General features: G+C 35.5%; 1 protein-coding gene across 1 annotated transcript in view; it reads left to right on the top strand.

Annotated features, from left to right (window-relative positions):
• The window catches only part of CHRM2 (cholinergic receptor muscarinic 2), a 28052-nt gene extending 19102 nt beyond the window's left edge, over positions 1-8950 (top strand). The window contains exon 2 of the mRNA XM_012744732.3: positions 3502-8950. Within this exon, the coding sequence (XP_012600186.1) occupies positions 3549-4949 (1401 nt within the window). The 5' untranslated portion in view covers positions 3502-3548 and the 3' untranslated portion in view covers positions 4950-8950. The remainder of the gene's footprint in view (positions 1-3501) is intronic.
• Positions 8951-16708: the final 7758 nt, after the last annotated feature.

The following is a 16708-nucleotide window of genomic DNA, read 5'->3' on the forward strand; positions in this document are numbered from 1 at the left end:
TCCTCCCCTTAACAACTTAACACCCATAGATAGCACCTTAAACAAGACTTAATTTCCAAATAAAGATAATAACCCAACTTGATGAAACTAACATGATGCAATTATCCTGCATACAACTCAAAATGCACTAATCCTTTCCCCAGAACTCATATTTCACGATTGCAACATTCAGGATTTTAATCTTTTGGGATTGTGATTTTCAGGATTTGGGACTTTAGCAATTTTGGTCTTTATAGATTTTGGTCCTTTGAGATTTCAGCATTCAGATTATGGCATTAAGAATTGTGCCTTTTAGGATTATCATCAACACTGATATTTGAGCACCCTAAATTTGCATTTTCTTTTAATTTTTTTTAAGTTTAAAAAGCAAAACATGCCCATGATAAACAAGAAGAAGGAATAAGAGGAAGGAGGAAAAGAAACAAACAAATAAATAAATGATATTATTATTAGCACCAATTATGACCAAAACACAGCTGACTATGGACAAATCACTTATTCACTCCTATAGTTTCTCAGTCTATAAAATGAAGGATCAAATTATTTGATTTCAAATAGCTATTTTTAAATATAAGTATTATATATATTATTCTCCAGAGGAAATTACCCAAAACTCTTTTAAAAACTGGAATATAGTTTTGTGTTTTCTCAAAGTGAATACAAGAAAATAATTAAAGTATCAAATAGGACATTTGATAAATAAATAAATGTTTGGCATTATTCAATCAAAATTCATTAAAATTAACATTTCATGAAATAAATATGCATATAGCTCCATTCTAAAATGTCCATGAATTTATCTAATAAACAAACGTACTGCTATTATCAAGTCAGAATTCTGATCTTATAGTTACCTGAGCTATTAAGAAATCATTAGAATAATAGCTAGAAAGGTGAAATCAATCATTTGTTCAAATAAATTACATACGTACACAACTGTATCAATAATGGCAAAAAAGTATTGTTAAAGAGAAATGCTACAGAAATGATTCCACTGAATCTATGTGTTCCACTAACATCTTCGATGTTTAAATTAAACATTGAATGATTAAATTCTTCAATGTTTAACAATGACCTAGAGGCATATAATATATATATAAAATATATGTAACACTACATATAATATATGCATAAATATAATTGTATTTTATAACAATCTATGTCTTGCTTTGATCACATCATCTTCTAACTCTGTGACTTTCAACAATAATGCCAGGACATATATATCAACCTCTTTTAACAGCTTTATAATATCTCATTATAAGTGTATTCCATGATATATTTAACCAATCCCCTGTCAAAGAAATGTTTTAGTATTTCTAGGGTCTTGTTATTGTTTTTTTTTTTTTTGCTATAACAACATTTCTGAATGAATATCCTTCAGTAGACCTCTTTGCACATTTTTTTTATGACTATTGCTGAAAGACAAATTCCTAGATGTAGCATTCCTGAGGCAAAGGTTTCTTAATAATTTTAAAATTTTTATAGATAAATTGCCCTCCATGGATTTCCTTCCAAGTCCCACCAAAAATGTTCAACAACACTATTCTAAGATTATGGGTGGAAAAGGCTTTTTATTGTTTGGCTTTGCATTTTTAAATTGTGAGGTTGAATATTTTTTCATATGTTCAAAAGTCATTAACGTTTAATTTTTCTTTGATCAAACTAGGATATTGTTTTAGGTTATTAGTCTTTTGTCTTTGCTTTTTCTTCCCAAACTCTATTATATTAAACAAATTTAGGTAATTTTATATCATGCACTTTACAAATATTGTTTCCCAATTTTTATTTTGACTTTTCTCTATGCAAAAAATTTTAAGGGATTGTGTAATACATATATTTTCCTTTACGGCTTCTAAATTTTGGGTCTTATTTGTTAAGGCGAAACTTCTACTCTATTGTTAAGTTTTTTTAGTAAAATATTTGAACATAATTTGCTTTCTGCAGAATAAACCACTTGTTTAAATGTTATTTGTGCTATTAAGGTACTTATCAAATTATGTGCTACAGAGATTTCAAAGGCAGACCACTGTCTCACCTGTATCTCATATCATTATTTTGTAATTAATGGTATCTGAATTAATAGAGATTTTGGAGTTTTGAAATAGCAACCAACAATTTCTCAACAATGCTTATATTATGATGCCAAACTCAGCAATACTGTCAAGAGGAGGTAGAACTGGGCTAATTTCTCCTTCAGATGCTGTTTCTTCACAAATGGCTCATAGCTCTTTTGATGAATTGTTAACGTTCTTTTTTAAATCCCAGATGCACTTGTTCCCTTAAGAAAAATCATTCTATTGCCACCAGACTTCAGGGGGTTATCTCAAAAATGATGATTGTGTATTCACTTATACACAAAAGGGCAAGGCAATAGGAAGTATACCCATGTTTAATAATTGCTTCTTTATCTACCCATTCCTGCCACAAGGCAGGGACCTTGTCTTAATCATCACTGAAGGCCCAGAATGTATGGGCCTAATTAAGAGAAGTTGGTCAATAGGTATGTGAGGAAAAAGTGAAAGAATAAACAACTGAACAAACTAAGGTCTATAGTCTAGTCTCTGTCATTGACTTGAAATGTGATCTTACATGAATTTCTTTATCTTTCTGGGTCTTCATTTCTTTTTCTTCAAAACAAAAGGTTTGGTAGGAAGAACAGTAAGATAATAGATTTGATAGCAGTTCGAAAATAAAAAATTTATATCATTAATATTTTCTCCCATAATTTTGTACTCTCATTTGTTTGTTAATTTTTATGTCTATTCCAGAAATCTCTTGATACATTGGAAAGTTTTATGTATAATTTTGGGTTTTTTAGCTCAATATGTATTTAATAAGCAAATATTTTTGTAAGGTATGGAATACTGGAAAGACTGCGTGATACTGATTACATGTGTAAAATGGATGGCAAAGAAAAGTAATTCTCATTGGAAGAGAGTGTATTGTCTAATAAAATATTATTACATTATTTTTATTAGCACCATAATAAATATTATTATGAAAAAGGCTTAGATCTAGCAGGATAAAAGTTGCTATTTAAAAGACACACATTCAATATCATAAGTTTTATGCTTTCTTCCATAATTTTGTCCTATTATTAGTTTATTAATTTTTATATCTAGTCTAGAAAGTTCTTGATGCTTTGGAAAGTTTTATGTATAATTTGAGTGTGTTTATTAGCTCAATTTACCAATATTATGCTCAGTTTAATTGATTGATGAGATAGATAGAGAGATAAATGGATAGATATTCATAACTAGATATGGACACATTAAAAATGTTATTGGACTTCAGACTCATTGCCAGCCTGAAAGGACTTTTTAAATCCTACATTTAAAGTCTTTACCTTTTATTCGGGAATTGGGGCAGGTAGGAACAGTAAACATGCAGGGGAAGAAAGATCTGGGGGTAAATAATGTGGCATAAAAGGAATAAATATGATGTATTTTAAAGTAATGTTTATATTCTATTTGTTAATTTTATTCTATTTCCCTGCAGGTTTAAATGTTTATTTGACTACCTGGCTGCTGATATAAGAACACAAAATGAATAACTCAACAAACTCCTCTAACAATGGCCTGGGTCTTACCAGTCCTTATAAGACCTTTGAAGTGGTGTTTATTGTCCTTGTGGCTGGATCCCTCAGTTTGGTGACCATTATTGGGAACATCCTGGTCATGGTTTCCATTAAAGTCAACCGCCACCTCCAGACCGTCAACAATTACTTTTTGTTCAGCTTGGCCTGTGCTGACCTCATCATAGGTGTTTTCTCCATGAATTTGTACACCCTCTACACTGTGATTGGTTACTGGCCTTTGGGACCTGTGGTGTGTGACCTCTGGCTAGCCCTGGACTATGTGGTCAGCAATGCCTCGGTTATGAATCTGCTCATCATCAGCTTTGACAGGTACTTCTGTGTCACAAAACCTCTGACCTACCCAGTCAAGCGGACCACGAAAATGGCAGGGATGATGATCGCAGCTGCCTGGGTCCTTTCCTTCATCCTCTGGGCTCCGGCCATCCTCTTCTGGCAGTTCATTGTTGGGGTGAGAACTGTGGAGGATGGGGAGTGCTACATTCAGTTTTTTTCCAATGCTGCTGTCACCTTTGGCACCGCCATTGCAGCCTTCTATTTGCCAGTGATCATCATGACTGTGCTATATTGGCACATATCTCGAGCCAGCAAGAGCAGGATAAAGAAGGACAAGAAGGAGCCTGTGGCCAACCAAGATCCAGTTTCTCCCAGTCTGGTACAAGGAAGGATAGTGAAGCCAAACAACAACAACATGCCCAGCAGTGATGATGGCGTGGAGCATAACAAAATCCAGAATGGCAAAGCACCCAGAGAGGCTGTGACTGAAAACTGTGTCCAGGGGGAGGAGAAAGAGAGCTCCAATGACTCCACCTCAGTCAGTGCCGTTGCCTCTAATATGAGAGATGATGAAATAACTCAGGATGAAAACACAGTTTCTACTTCCCTGGGCCATTCCAAAGATGAGAACTCTAAGCAAACATGCATCAAAATTGTCACCAAGACCCAAAAAGGTGATCCATGCACCCCAACTAATACCACTGTGGAGCTGGTTGGGTCTTCAGGTCAGAATGGAGATGAAAAACAGAACATCGTAGCCCGTAAGATTGTGAAGATGACCAAGCAGCCTGCAAAAAAGAAGCCTCCTCCTTCCCGAGAAAAGAAAGTCACGAGGACAATCTTGGCTATTCTGTTGGCTTTCATCATCACTTGGGCCCCGTACAATGTCATGGTGCTCATTAACACCTTCTGTGCACCCTGCATCCCCAACACAGTGTGGACCATCGGTTACTGGCTCTGTTACATCAACAGCACTATCAACCCTGCCTGCTATGCACTTTGTAATGCCACCTTCAAGAAGACCTTTAAACACTTGCTCATGTGTCATTACAAGAACATAGGCGCTACGAGGTAAAACATCATTGACAAAGTGGAAAGTGGGAAAGGGAGCTTGGGAAGAATACAAGCAGTAAAAGAGCTCCTAGTTTTAAAATCTCTGCCATTGCACTTTATAGTCTTATTATGGAATGTGCAATTCAGGAGCCCAACAGCGACACTGTTATCAAGCCTATGCTCCAGTTTGAGAAACTTGCACCTTATAAACTGTCAGTTTAGGAGCAATGAGACAATGAAAGAGACATGTTGGAATTGTGGATCAGGGAATGATCTACATTTTCTCATGCTCTCTTAAAGAAGGGCTTCAGAATCTGCAATTTTATCAGTCTGCACAAGAAGAATAACCTCGTTCTATTTTTCTGTTTCTTTTTGTTGTTGTTATTCTCATGTGTCCATATGAGGATGAAATACCACAGTTTAAGATAACATGGAGACTTAAACATTAAAAAAAAAAAATAAACACTATACGATGGGGAAGTGAAGAAAGAAAATCAAGAAAAGGATCCAGAAATGGTCTCCAGAGTGTTAAGCATATTTTATCCTTTTGTTATGGTCTTATTTGGAGGATTGCAATGTAATAAATGCTTATTTTTTTTTCACCTTTCCTTTTTCCACCATGAAAGGAAAGCAAACAACAAAAAGCCCAAATAGGTCTCAGCATTTTTTTTTCATGCTATGGCATTAGTTTTTGGACTTTCCTGTTCTAATTGTTTATGGGAAATCCCTGCAGGACTTCCACTAAATCCAGCCAGAGATACTATGAAAATGGGCACTTCAGCCCACCCCACTGTGTCTTTTGCATTCTTGGGGGTATAAAGTCCATATGGATTGAGTTCATTTATGATTCTCTGTGTGAAATATTTTAGCCAATCTGATTTTATCCTAAACCAGCTTTTTATTTTAACAGAATAGCCTACCTAAAACATAAACATGCCTGAGAAACCAAAGTCATCATAAAATTGAGATTTCATTGAGTCAACTGATGATCAATCTAGTGGGAGAAAGTATGCTAAGACCAGGTGGTTTTTTGAGATGAAAAAAACTAGAAGTTTGGTAGAGCATTCTGTTTCAACTTGAAACTGCCCGATCCATTTATCAAATGTGAACTTTTAAAACATGAAATTCTTCCTGACTTTGTCAGCTGGAAAGGAATATATTTGGAATCTTAAACAGGATTAACATCCCCACATAGCACCAATGACTTCTGGATCAGTCCCAAGAGGGTAAGACTTTCTATCCAATGCCTGCAAAAGGATGACACTCAAACGATAATCATGTGAGGTCTGTCACTAGCCTATGACCCAGTGAAGGGAAAAATGAAAAGTAATTCAAAAACATTTACTGAAACCACATGTTCCGTATTCCTCAAATTGTCAAATCTCACTAACATTAGTTAACTTCAAAATTCTCCTAATATAATTTCAATAGAATTATAGTACTCTTTGGGACAGAAATCCAGTGGATAACCGAACAGAGACCAAATGAGCTCACAGCATCTGACAGAAGAACAAAGGTAGCTTTTCCCATGTCACTTCTCACCACCATCCAATTCCAAACCACAAAAAACTCATGTCAGGAGCTACTGTCTATAGCATTATACAGAATCTCGTCCATATAGAGAGTTTTATTAATATTTGGTAGGCCAAATAAATATAAGATTGTGCTCATTCCTATGTAACTATTTATTTTTATTCCTCTTATTCTTTTCTTACACTATTTCCTGTAGTCTTTCAATCAGATTTTTTTAAAGATGGCCAAATCGATAGAAATCAAATTTATAAATGTATTTTTAAATTTTGTATTTTACATTTTAGATTTATGGACTTTATGACATTTGTCCTCTAATACAGATGTGAGTTACATGATGAATTTGTCAGTATTAAACCCTAGCACTTGTTAGATTTATCTTGTATAACTTGCCTTATCAATGGCATCTCAACAATTTTGGAAGTTGGAAAAAAAAAAGCACAATGGAAACAACAACAAAAAAGTTGAAAGTTAGTAAGAAACAAATCAACAATAATATTTGCATTTATCCTTTATAAAGATAATTTTTTAATCAACTTCAATCATTTCTTACCTCCAGAAATCTTCCATGTATAACCATACAATATCAGTTCTTTTACTCTATGATTACTTTAATGTAAACTTTTACATTTTAAATCCATATTTACAATTATATTGTTTCTTCAAATCAATGTATCAGTTGAGTGGGAATAACACCAAGCCAATGGGCTTCCTGGTTTTCTAAAACAAAACAATTGGCTTTTGTGAAAAGTGAAACAAAACATTTCACTTTTTAATTTGTTATATTATTATGACATAGACTTGGCTTCAGTTGGGATGAAACCTTTGGAGTCAAGGATTCAGGGTCTTTTTTTGTTTGCTGTAACAACCCAACTCACTGTGAATCAAACTGTCTTTTATTCTCTGTTGCCATTGTGTCCTTCCCTTTCTTCCTTGTGTTCTTGATCTTCGCCACAGCCGCCACAACCTTATTGAGAGAGAGACTTCAAGTTAAAAAAAGGAATTTGAAGATAGACTGACACACCATGGAAACTTTCTCAAACAGATCAGAAAAATGGAAGGAATACTGAAAACGGTAGATGACTGGAGAAAGATGGGGACTGTATTCAAGGATTTGTATTAACCATTGCTGGATTTGCCTATTTAAGTGGCTTTCAATTAGAGACAATTTTCCCTCCAAAGGACATTTAGCAATGTAGAGACATCTTTGATTGTTACATCTGGGAGGAAAGCTATTGATATCTAGTGGATTTAGAGGCCACAGATGCTGCTAAACAGCCTACAATGTACAGGACATTTTCCCCCACCCCCTCCAATCAAATATTATTTCGCTCAAAATGTCAATAGTGCCAAGGTTGAGAAACTCTTATCTATTTTAAGGGATTTCTAGAGCTTGCCTCCTCCTATAAGTGGGAAAATAATCCTGCATCAGTTTTTAGAGTGGCAATGCAAATTGCTCACCTGTTTGAACAAAGCAATGCTCACCAACAATCATGTATCAGAAAAACTCATCCATTGAGTCTGGTATATTTGTAATTCACACAGATTGGGAACATAAGCCACAACTACATATTCAAAATCACCAGACTATGCACATGGCATGTAAGTTCCAGCATCTTAATGTTCAATCATGACTGCCACAAAGACTAGTCAATTGAGGTTACAGTAGTTGGCCATCAAAATGGTTGCAGTTGATATGGTCAGTTTCTATTGCAGCTGCAATTTTTACTTTCATAAACATTAAAAGCCTCTTTCAGAAACAATATGATTCATCTGCTTTCACTGGAAAGGTGAATATCTGTCAAGTCTATATTTCTTCTCTCTTCATAGCAATAATGTAAATATCTCAGAGTGGTCTTATGAAAAGAGGAGATTAAGAATATGAAAAAAAAGCCAGTTCATTTCTTGAAAAGAGAAATTATTTCCTTTTTACCAGTTCATCACTAATTTAATGCCAGCTCCCAAGTATTAGGACAAAAATCACCAATATATTAAGTCACAAGGGATAAACTTTCTAGTTTGAAATGTGGAAGCTGGAGGTTCCATATTTTTCTGCTCTTTGTCCATTCACTGCTTTTTTGATCCTGAAGATCTGGCATTGGGGGAGACAGGAGTTCAAAATCATGGCAACAATTACTCGGCAATGAACTCTACTTCTATTTTTCCCTCTTAGTTCACTGATAGTTGCTTCCCCCCAGTTTAGTAATATCCCTTTCAACAACCATAGCACCGGTGTTGCAAATAGATTAGGAAAGCACCCAAAGCTGGATGAAATTGTGCAAAGTGTATTTGCAGCATGTATATATAATACCATGCCTCTTAAACATGCTTCTCTTAAAAGGGTGCACACTGTAGCATGAACTGTGTGCATATTTAATGTATCTTCCTGGAATATGCTATATGCTTCATATATATATATTCTATAAATAAAATAATAAAATGTACAATAGAAATACATATTTCTGTATGCAAATAAATATATTATACACAAAATTTTAATATGTAATGTGGTGGTATATGTTGCTTCTGAGTCACAGGAGTAGATTTTATGTGCTCCATTTTCAAAGAAGGTAGCATTTGCATTTGAAGAAGAAATTTAAGAACAGCCAAAATCCCACACATGTTAATATTATACTGCTTTATAATCTTCGAGAGCATGGCACTGATTTTTAATATCTCTTGGAGAATTTCATTAATAAATCTTTGCCCGTATCACTCCACATAGCAACAATGCTTCATCTGCCTGTGCCCCTGACAGGCCTCTGACTAGAACCTTCCCAGCTGGTCTCATTCCAACAGCTGTGTTGCTGCCATGTCTGATTGCCTGATGACGTTGCAACCAACCCATTCTCATATGGTTTCACTCTCTGCCAAATTAACCGGTTGTAGTGGAATAAAAAATAATCTTCCTGGGAGGAAGAGATGACGTTCAGAATGTTTTTCATTCTGACAAACAAGGTAAAAATGCACACACACCACATTTTGTTAATATAAACCACTCTTCGATTTTGGTCCAATACAATATATCCCATAGATGAAATGCCAAAAAAAGTTTAATGTAGTATAGTATCAGGAGTTTCCCCATGAAATCCCAAAATAGATGGTTTGTTTCTGGGTGTCCTATATTTTCTCCATAGCAATCCTCTTTCTTTCCCTGTCATCCACTCAACTATTCACATTCCACAGAATATTTTCTTTGGCCCATTAGCAGGAATCTATAGAGTTAGCTGATATTGTTATAATATTAGTTGATCGTAGGCCTGAAATCCCAGGAGATATTTTCATTTTAATAGGAAAAGTATACAAATTGACCATTTGAAAGATTACTGTTACATTCCTTACATACCAAGACATGCAATGGTAGAAAGATTTTTCAGCTAATTCCAGTTTTCTCAAACTTTAAGACATGTTTCCTAAATTTTACCTATTATGACACAATTCCCCCATGTGAATTGGTGTCCTTTATCTAAACCAATGTAATTCTAAAAAATTGAGAGTTTAATCAATTCTCATTAGCTTCACATTGTTTCAGTGAAATGTTCTCTTTTCATTTTTGATAATTTGAATTGAATTCTGTATTGATGATGTATCCAGTGCTATTCCTAACTAGATGGTTGCTAGTTCCCACCATTGCTATTCCATACTAGATACTGAACCAGGAAAAATATCTTGCCATCATCAAGGTAAAATTTTCTACCTCATGGCATCTATCAGTCTTTTTCAACCAAAAGTGAAAGAAACAGAATGTGGTAAGTTGTGTAACTTAGGTGTTTATTAAATAGGTAACATTTTAGAAAAGCTGTTATTTGCAAGTACAGCATTAATTCCTTCAGGAGGGTTGATCCCTCATGTTCTAAATGTTTCTTAAAGGTCCCATTGCCTCTAACACTGTTGCATTGAGGACCAAGTCTCTTGAACAAGAGTTTTAGTGAGGATAAACCATATTGAAGCCATAGCACATATCAACATATAAAGACAAATGCAGAAAATGCTTGAATTCTATGATATCCCCACTAAAAAGCTATTTTAGCCATGCATTTTTATCATCACCTATATGGTATGTTTTTGCATAGATCATATATACAAACACATTCTTTTCATATGAGTATTAAGAATGTATCATTCTATTATGTTGTTTAGCATTACCATAAAGAAAAAATAATGCATCTAAATAGCAATTCATCAACTTCTCCTTAACATACATACCCATACATAGGCACATATACAACCCCATATACTTAGGCACAAAAACACATATGCACATGCAAATATACACACATACACATATATGTGTATATAAACACACACGTGTCTCATCTTGTATATCTTGAGAGTGCCCTGACTTACAACTTTTCTACTACTTCCAAAGGCTTTGGAATTATGCTAGTGAAGATGGTGAACTTGAGGGTCTAGATGAGTGGTGTTGAAGAAAAACTTCTACTCTTTCCTCTTTGCTCTATGTAGACAATTTCACTGCAGGATTTTCAATAGCTGTTAGAATCATATGAGTTTTATCCTTATGTCTACCACCAACAGTCTTTCAGTCATCTGAAAGCCATGTCTCTGCTGCGTACCAGTGATTACACGGGGTCATAGTAAGAAAACATGGCTAGATCAAAGAAATATAGCATAACACATAGAAGACACACCTATAAAAGCATATGCTCACAATGGGTACACTCTCCACAATGCAGGTATATAAGATGGTGCTTTTAATGTCAGCATGACTCGGCCGGGTGCGGTGGCTCACGCCTCTAATCCTAGCACTCTGGGAGGCCAAGGCGAGCGGATTGCTCCAGGTCAGGAGTTCAAAACCAGCCTGAGCAAGAGTGAGACCCCCGTCTCTACTAAAAATAGAAAGAAATTAATTGGCCAACTAATATATATAGAAAAAATTAGCCGGGCATGGTGGCTCATGCCTGTAGTCCCAGCTACTTGGGAGGCTGAGGCAGAAGGATCGCTTGAGCCCAGGAGTTTGAGGTTGCTGTGAGCTAGGCTAACACCACGGCACTCACTCTAGCCTGGGCAACAAGGTGAGACTCTGTCTCAAAAAAATAAAATAAAATAAAATAAAATAAAATAAAATAAAATAAAATAATAAAAAAAAATTAATGTCAGCATGACTATGTAGAATGTTGAGAAGAGGAAAAAAGTGCTGATTTCTCAGCACATTTCTTCCAATGTCCTTCTCAGACATTCTTTGTAGGTTTATAGTTCTTTATACCAATAGATATTATAGAAATGTAGGAGTGATATTTACTCTGAATATGCAACAGATGATCAAAATGTCTGGTATTCTGAGTTAATAAAAAAGGAAGCCAGGTAGGCATTTTTCATTTTGCAGGAAAAATAAGATTACCAATCAGACTATTTTTGCTTTTCTTAGGATCTCACTATTTTGAATTATTAATAAAGAAATTAAGAGGGTAATTTAAAGATCAGATAGTAAATGACTGAAAAAATTATTTTTTCAACCCTATTGGGGAACAACTTACATAGAAAATATAACCTGAACAAGTTTGTATTTAAGCAGAAAAAATAACCATAAGGAACAAAATTGAGAATGAAACAGGAGCAATAAAACTGTGAAGTCCCAGCGAGAAAAAAAAAAAAAAATCTCTAAATTCTCTCAAAGGAATAACAATAAAGGTTTAATTGAACTTCTTTTCTGTTTCCAAGTTGGTTGTAATTTTTTCTTTTGTCCACTTACTTCCTCTCTTTCTAGCATTTTTGCTAATGTCTTTTTAAACATTGTTTCAAAGGTAATTTTTATAAATGTTTTGAGAGGCAAACACACAAATTGCTGTTTTCCTTGGGCTTGTTTTTAATTTTTGATGTAGTTGTCATTGTTATTCCAGAAAACACAAATTTTTTTTATAAAAAACAGAATATAGTTATGCATCACTTAATGACAGGAATACATTATGAAAAATGCATCATGAAGTGATTTAGTCATTGTGGGAACATGATGGAGTGCACTTACACAAACCCAGATGGTCTAGCCCACTACCCACCTAGGCTATATGGTATAGCCTGTTGCTCCTGGGCTACAAATCTGTACAGCATGTTTCTTTACTGAATACTGTAGGTAACTGAATCACATGTAAGCATCCGTGTATCTATCTATCTAAACATAGAAAAGGTACAGTAAAAGTATGATATTATAATCTTATGGGGCAGATCACCTTCATATATGTGGTTTGTCATTGACCAAAACATGATTAAGTGGCACATGACTATACCAAAAAACTACTGATAATGACACATATGCTTAATATCAACACGAAACAACAGCAAAAATATTGACAAAGGGCAAAACTATAAATGAAATAGCAATTCTGTGTACATGACGGTTTCCATGTGTATTTTTTCCAGTGCCACGTGTTCCTAAATCAAGAAATGAAAGCCTGTCAAGCCCTTTGATGAGCACACAGTGTGTGAGAAACTCTGCACTGTCACAAGTGTGAGAGGACTGAGAAAGAATACAATTATTGCAAGTCTCAGACATGATGAAAAGGGAGCTAAAGTGTATGTTTAGTGTGCACACACCTATTGGAAAGCAAGTTTTAACAGACAAATACTATTCCTTGGCCATGCACAGGTTAAATACTTATGCAACTGACAAATTAGGATTATAAAGTTATATTAGCTATAGTGATTCTTAAAAACCTATCATGACAAAGGATCCTTGTACCTTTATATTTGTTTCCATTCACTTTGCTTCTATAAGAGTAAGAAATATAACACTGGAGAGAAACATCTAGTCTTTTAAAAATCCCATACTAAAAGACAGTCATTTAAATCTATGTGAATTCCAAATCACATAGTGATATTATGGAAATGTACACACTAGAATAATCAAAGAATGTATGATATTCTTTAAAAAGATATATTTTATAGTCTATAAATTGTATAAGCATACATTTTGAGAGTCTTTAAAGATAATCCAAATTTATATATAAATTGGATTGGATATATACACATAGTTTTTCTGTAAATTCCATCTAGTTATATAAGTCTGTATAATTTTATGTGTATTATATATTTTATTTATAAAAGGAAAGGAACATGTTTAAAGATGTGGCACTAGGAATTTAATGGAAAATTATTCACAAATACAAGGAGTGAGGTATGTACCAATGGAAAATATTCAACATACCAGAGAAGTGTTGGCTTAAGTGTTGACGATGCATGTATACAGAGACATTCCAACTTCCAAATTCAGTGCTGAGGAGACAGTGGTGCCAAGTCCCAGAAAGAGCTGGAGAATACCAATCACATGCCGTGTTCCTGATGTGTTTCTGCCACGCTATATTCCAAAATGAAGCATTACACCAGTCAGAATATACAACAAATAGAGCAATGGCATAGTTTGCTTTATTTTTCAAGTGATTCCTCATGTTTAGAAGATACTTGTGACTGTCTTATAAATCAGACCCTGGCTACGCCTTAAGAAAGAATGCCCACTAGTTTAAGTTTGTTCCTGGATTAAGACTCTATCTTCCAGATGAAAACTGCTCCAGAGTACTCTTGCTATCCTCTATTCTACATTTCTAAAATCCTGACATGTGGAATAGAGAGAGTCCGGCTTTGCTTAGGTTTATAGAACAGTACTTGGTAGGCTAGGTAGGTAGGGAAGGGTTCCTGTTTCTTCTGTGTTTTTCCCAAAGAATTGACTTAAAGACCTAGATCTGAAAGTCTTTTCCTATCTCCAAACAAGAAGTAAGCCAAAACCTACACAAACTCACCCCAAATCTTTTCAAGTATGCATAGGCCAAGAAATACCATGGTGACTTAGGTTACAGCTAGCTGTGTTCTTGTCAACAAGGTAGTGCCAACTGCAGCCCTAGAAAGGATTCATTCAGACATATCCATGCACCAAGTTTATGGAAAACTTAGATTCTTTAAGTCTTGAGGTTGGTCAAAACCTCATTTGCCACCTATTTTCACCTTCAAGAGCAGGAACTCTCTTGAGCAGCCCCACCAATGGTCCTAAAGACTCAGTGAGTGGCAGTTCGTGTTCCTTGATGCTTCATACAGGATGTAACTATAACCTCCATCCTCGTCTTCTCTGCTGAACACAGAGCTGTACAGACTATTGTCTAACTACCTCAGCACCCACTTGGCTACCTCACACCTAACCTCAAACCACCATGTCCAAAATTGCATTCCTGATTTTATCCACCAAAGTGTTCCTATGCCACTCTTTCCTAAGCCATCATCTACTTAGTTGCGCAAAATGGAAACCATGGCATTATCCTTGACTTTCACTTCTAAAGACACTTCAAGTCCTTCCAATTTTACCTCAGAGATATCAAATCTGTCAAGCGTAGCTGTCAGTTTCTCCCCCGTTCACTAACGCCACAGCACGGCGCAAGCTCTGCGCCACATCCGCGCGGCTCCCTCACACTGCAGTCAGAGCGGGCTTTTCAGAAGGCAAATCGGAACACGTCACTCCTTGCTTGAAACTTGCTGGTGATTCCCTCCTCTGACAAAGTCTAGAATACTTTACCCAGCCTACAAGCCCTTCTTGGCTCAGCCCTCCCCTCCTCTCCCTCCTCACCTCTCACCACGCTCCCACGCGATTTCTTTGCTCCTGCCACATTGCCGCAAGCCATACCTGTCTTCATTACGCCCTTCCTGCCAAATGACCTTTGCACATGAACTTGATCGTATTTTGTCTGGAAAGCTCTCCTCACCCTTGGGTACCTGGATAACTACTGATAATTCTTCACATCTCAGATCCAGGATGATATTTTCAGGGACATCTCCCTGACCTTTTTAACCACATTAAATCCCACAGTATGACTCCCATAGCATTTTTCACTGCTTCAATTTTATTTATGTGTGTGGGATTATTTGAATAAGTTTTTGTCTCCACTCATAGACTGTAAGTTTTAAAAGTACAAAGACTGTGTCTGATTTTGTTCAATTAACATAGCCTTATTCAAACTCACTCTTCTCTCACTCTCTAGTATTTTTTTTTGTTTCCAGTTATTTGACTTTGAGAAGGTTATTTAATTTCTTCATATGTAAATATGTTCCATATTTATACATACATAGTATTGCTCTAAGTTAAATGCATTTATACAGTCAATAATTCAAAGATTAGTAACTTTATAGAGTTTGAAAATTTCCTAGTAGAGTGCCTGACAAAGAAGGGCACTCAATAAATGTTATATATATATATATCACTCATTATAGTGGCAAACTCTAAAGATTCCAGATTATTTATTTATTTAATATATATTGTTTGAGGCAGTGTCTTGCTCTGTCACCCTGGCTGGAGTATAATAGCATCATCATAGCTCACTGCAGCCCCAGATTCGTGGGCTCAAGCGATCCTCCTGCCTCAGCCTCCTGAGTAGCTGGGACTACAGGCATATGCCATCATGTCTGGTGATTTTTTTTCCTGTTTTTCTGTAGAGACAAGATCTCACTGTTGCTCAGGCTGATCTCTAACTCATGACCTCAAGAAATTCCCCCGCCTTGGCCTCTCAGAGTGCTAGGATTACAGGCATGAGCCACCATGCCCAGCCTGCCAGGGCTTTCAGACAGTAATTTGCAGAGCCCTAAGTCTCCCGTAAACCCAGCAAGGGCTTTACTGAGAAAATGAGGCTTCTGGACACTCAGGACCATTTCCCCATAACAGAATTAACTTTGAAACACTCACCATGGAATTTTCTTTTAAGACATGGCTCAAGTATTTCAATTCATTGTTTTGCTTGAATAACCGTACATATCATATTAATAAGTATCGATATCTTATAATGATGTAGCTTATTTTAACTGCCAAGTATTTTCTTAGATCTGGCCATGATCATATGAAAATTTGTTGTGCTTATTTTATAGACGATGGACCAGAGGTTCACTGAAATCAAGTAATTGGCCAAGGTCACGGCTGGCACATGAAACAGCCAGGACTCCAATCGAAAAGTGGTTAATCACAAACAGGAAGCAGCTTGACCTGGTTTCTGGGATCCAATCCTCCAGGGAAGAAAAAAAAATGTGTATATATATATATATATATATATATATATATATATATATATATATATATATATATATATTTACACATACCTATGCATTCCTATATTGACACCCCATAGAACAACAACTTTTGGTGAAGCAGAACAGGTTTATTTTTTCCCCTCTATACACTCTTCTCAGATTCTTACAGTCATCAAGCTTCTGGAATTTCTATTAGGTGTTCAAATACTCTGAAATCAGTCTTTAAACAGAACTGTTACT

The sequence above is a fragment of the Microcebus murinus genome, chromosome 9 (genome assembly GCF_040939455.1).
Source record: "Microcebus murinus isolate Inina chromosome 9, M.murinus_Inina_mat1.0, whole genome shotgun sequence".
NCBI classification, from domain to species: domain Eukaryota; kingdom Metazoa; phylum Chordata; class Mammalia; order Primates; family Cheirogaleidae; genus Microcebus; species Microcebus murinus.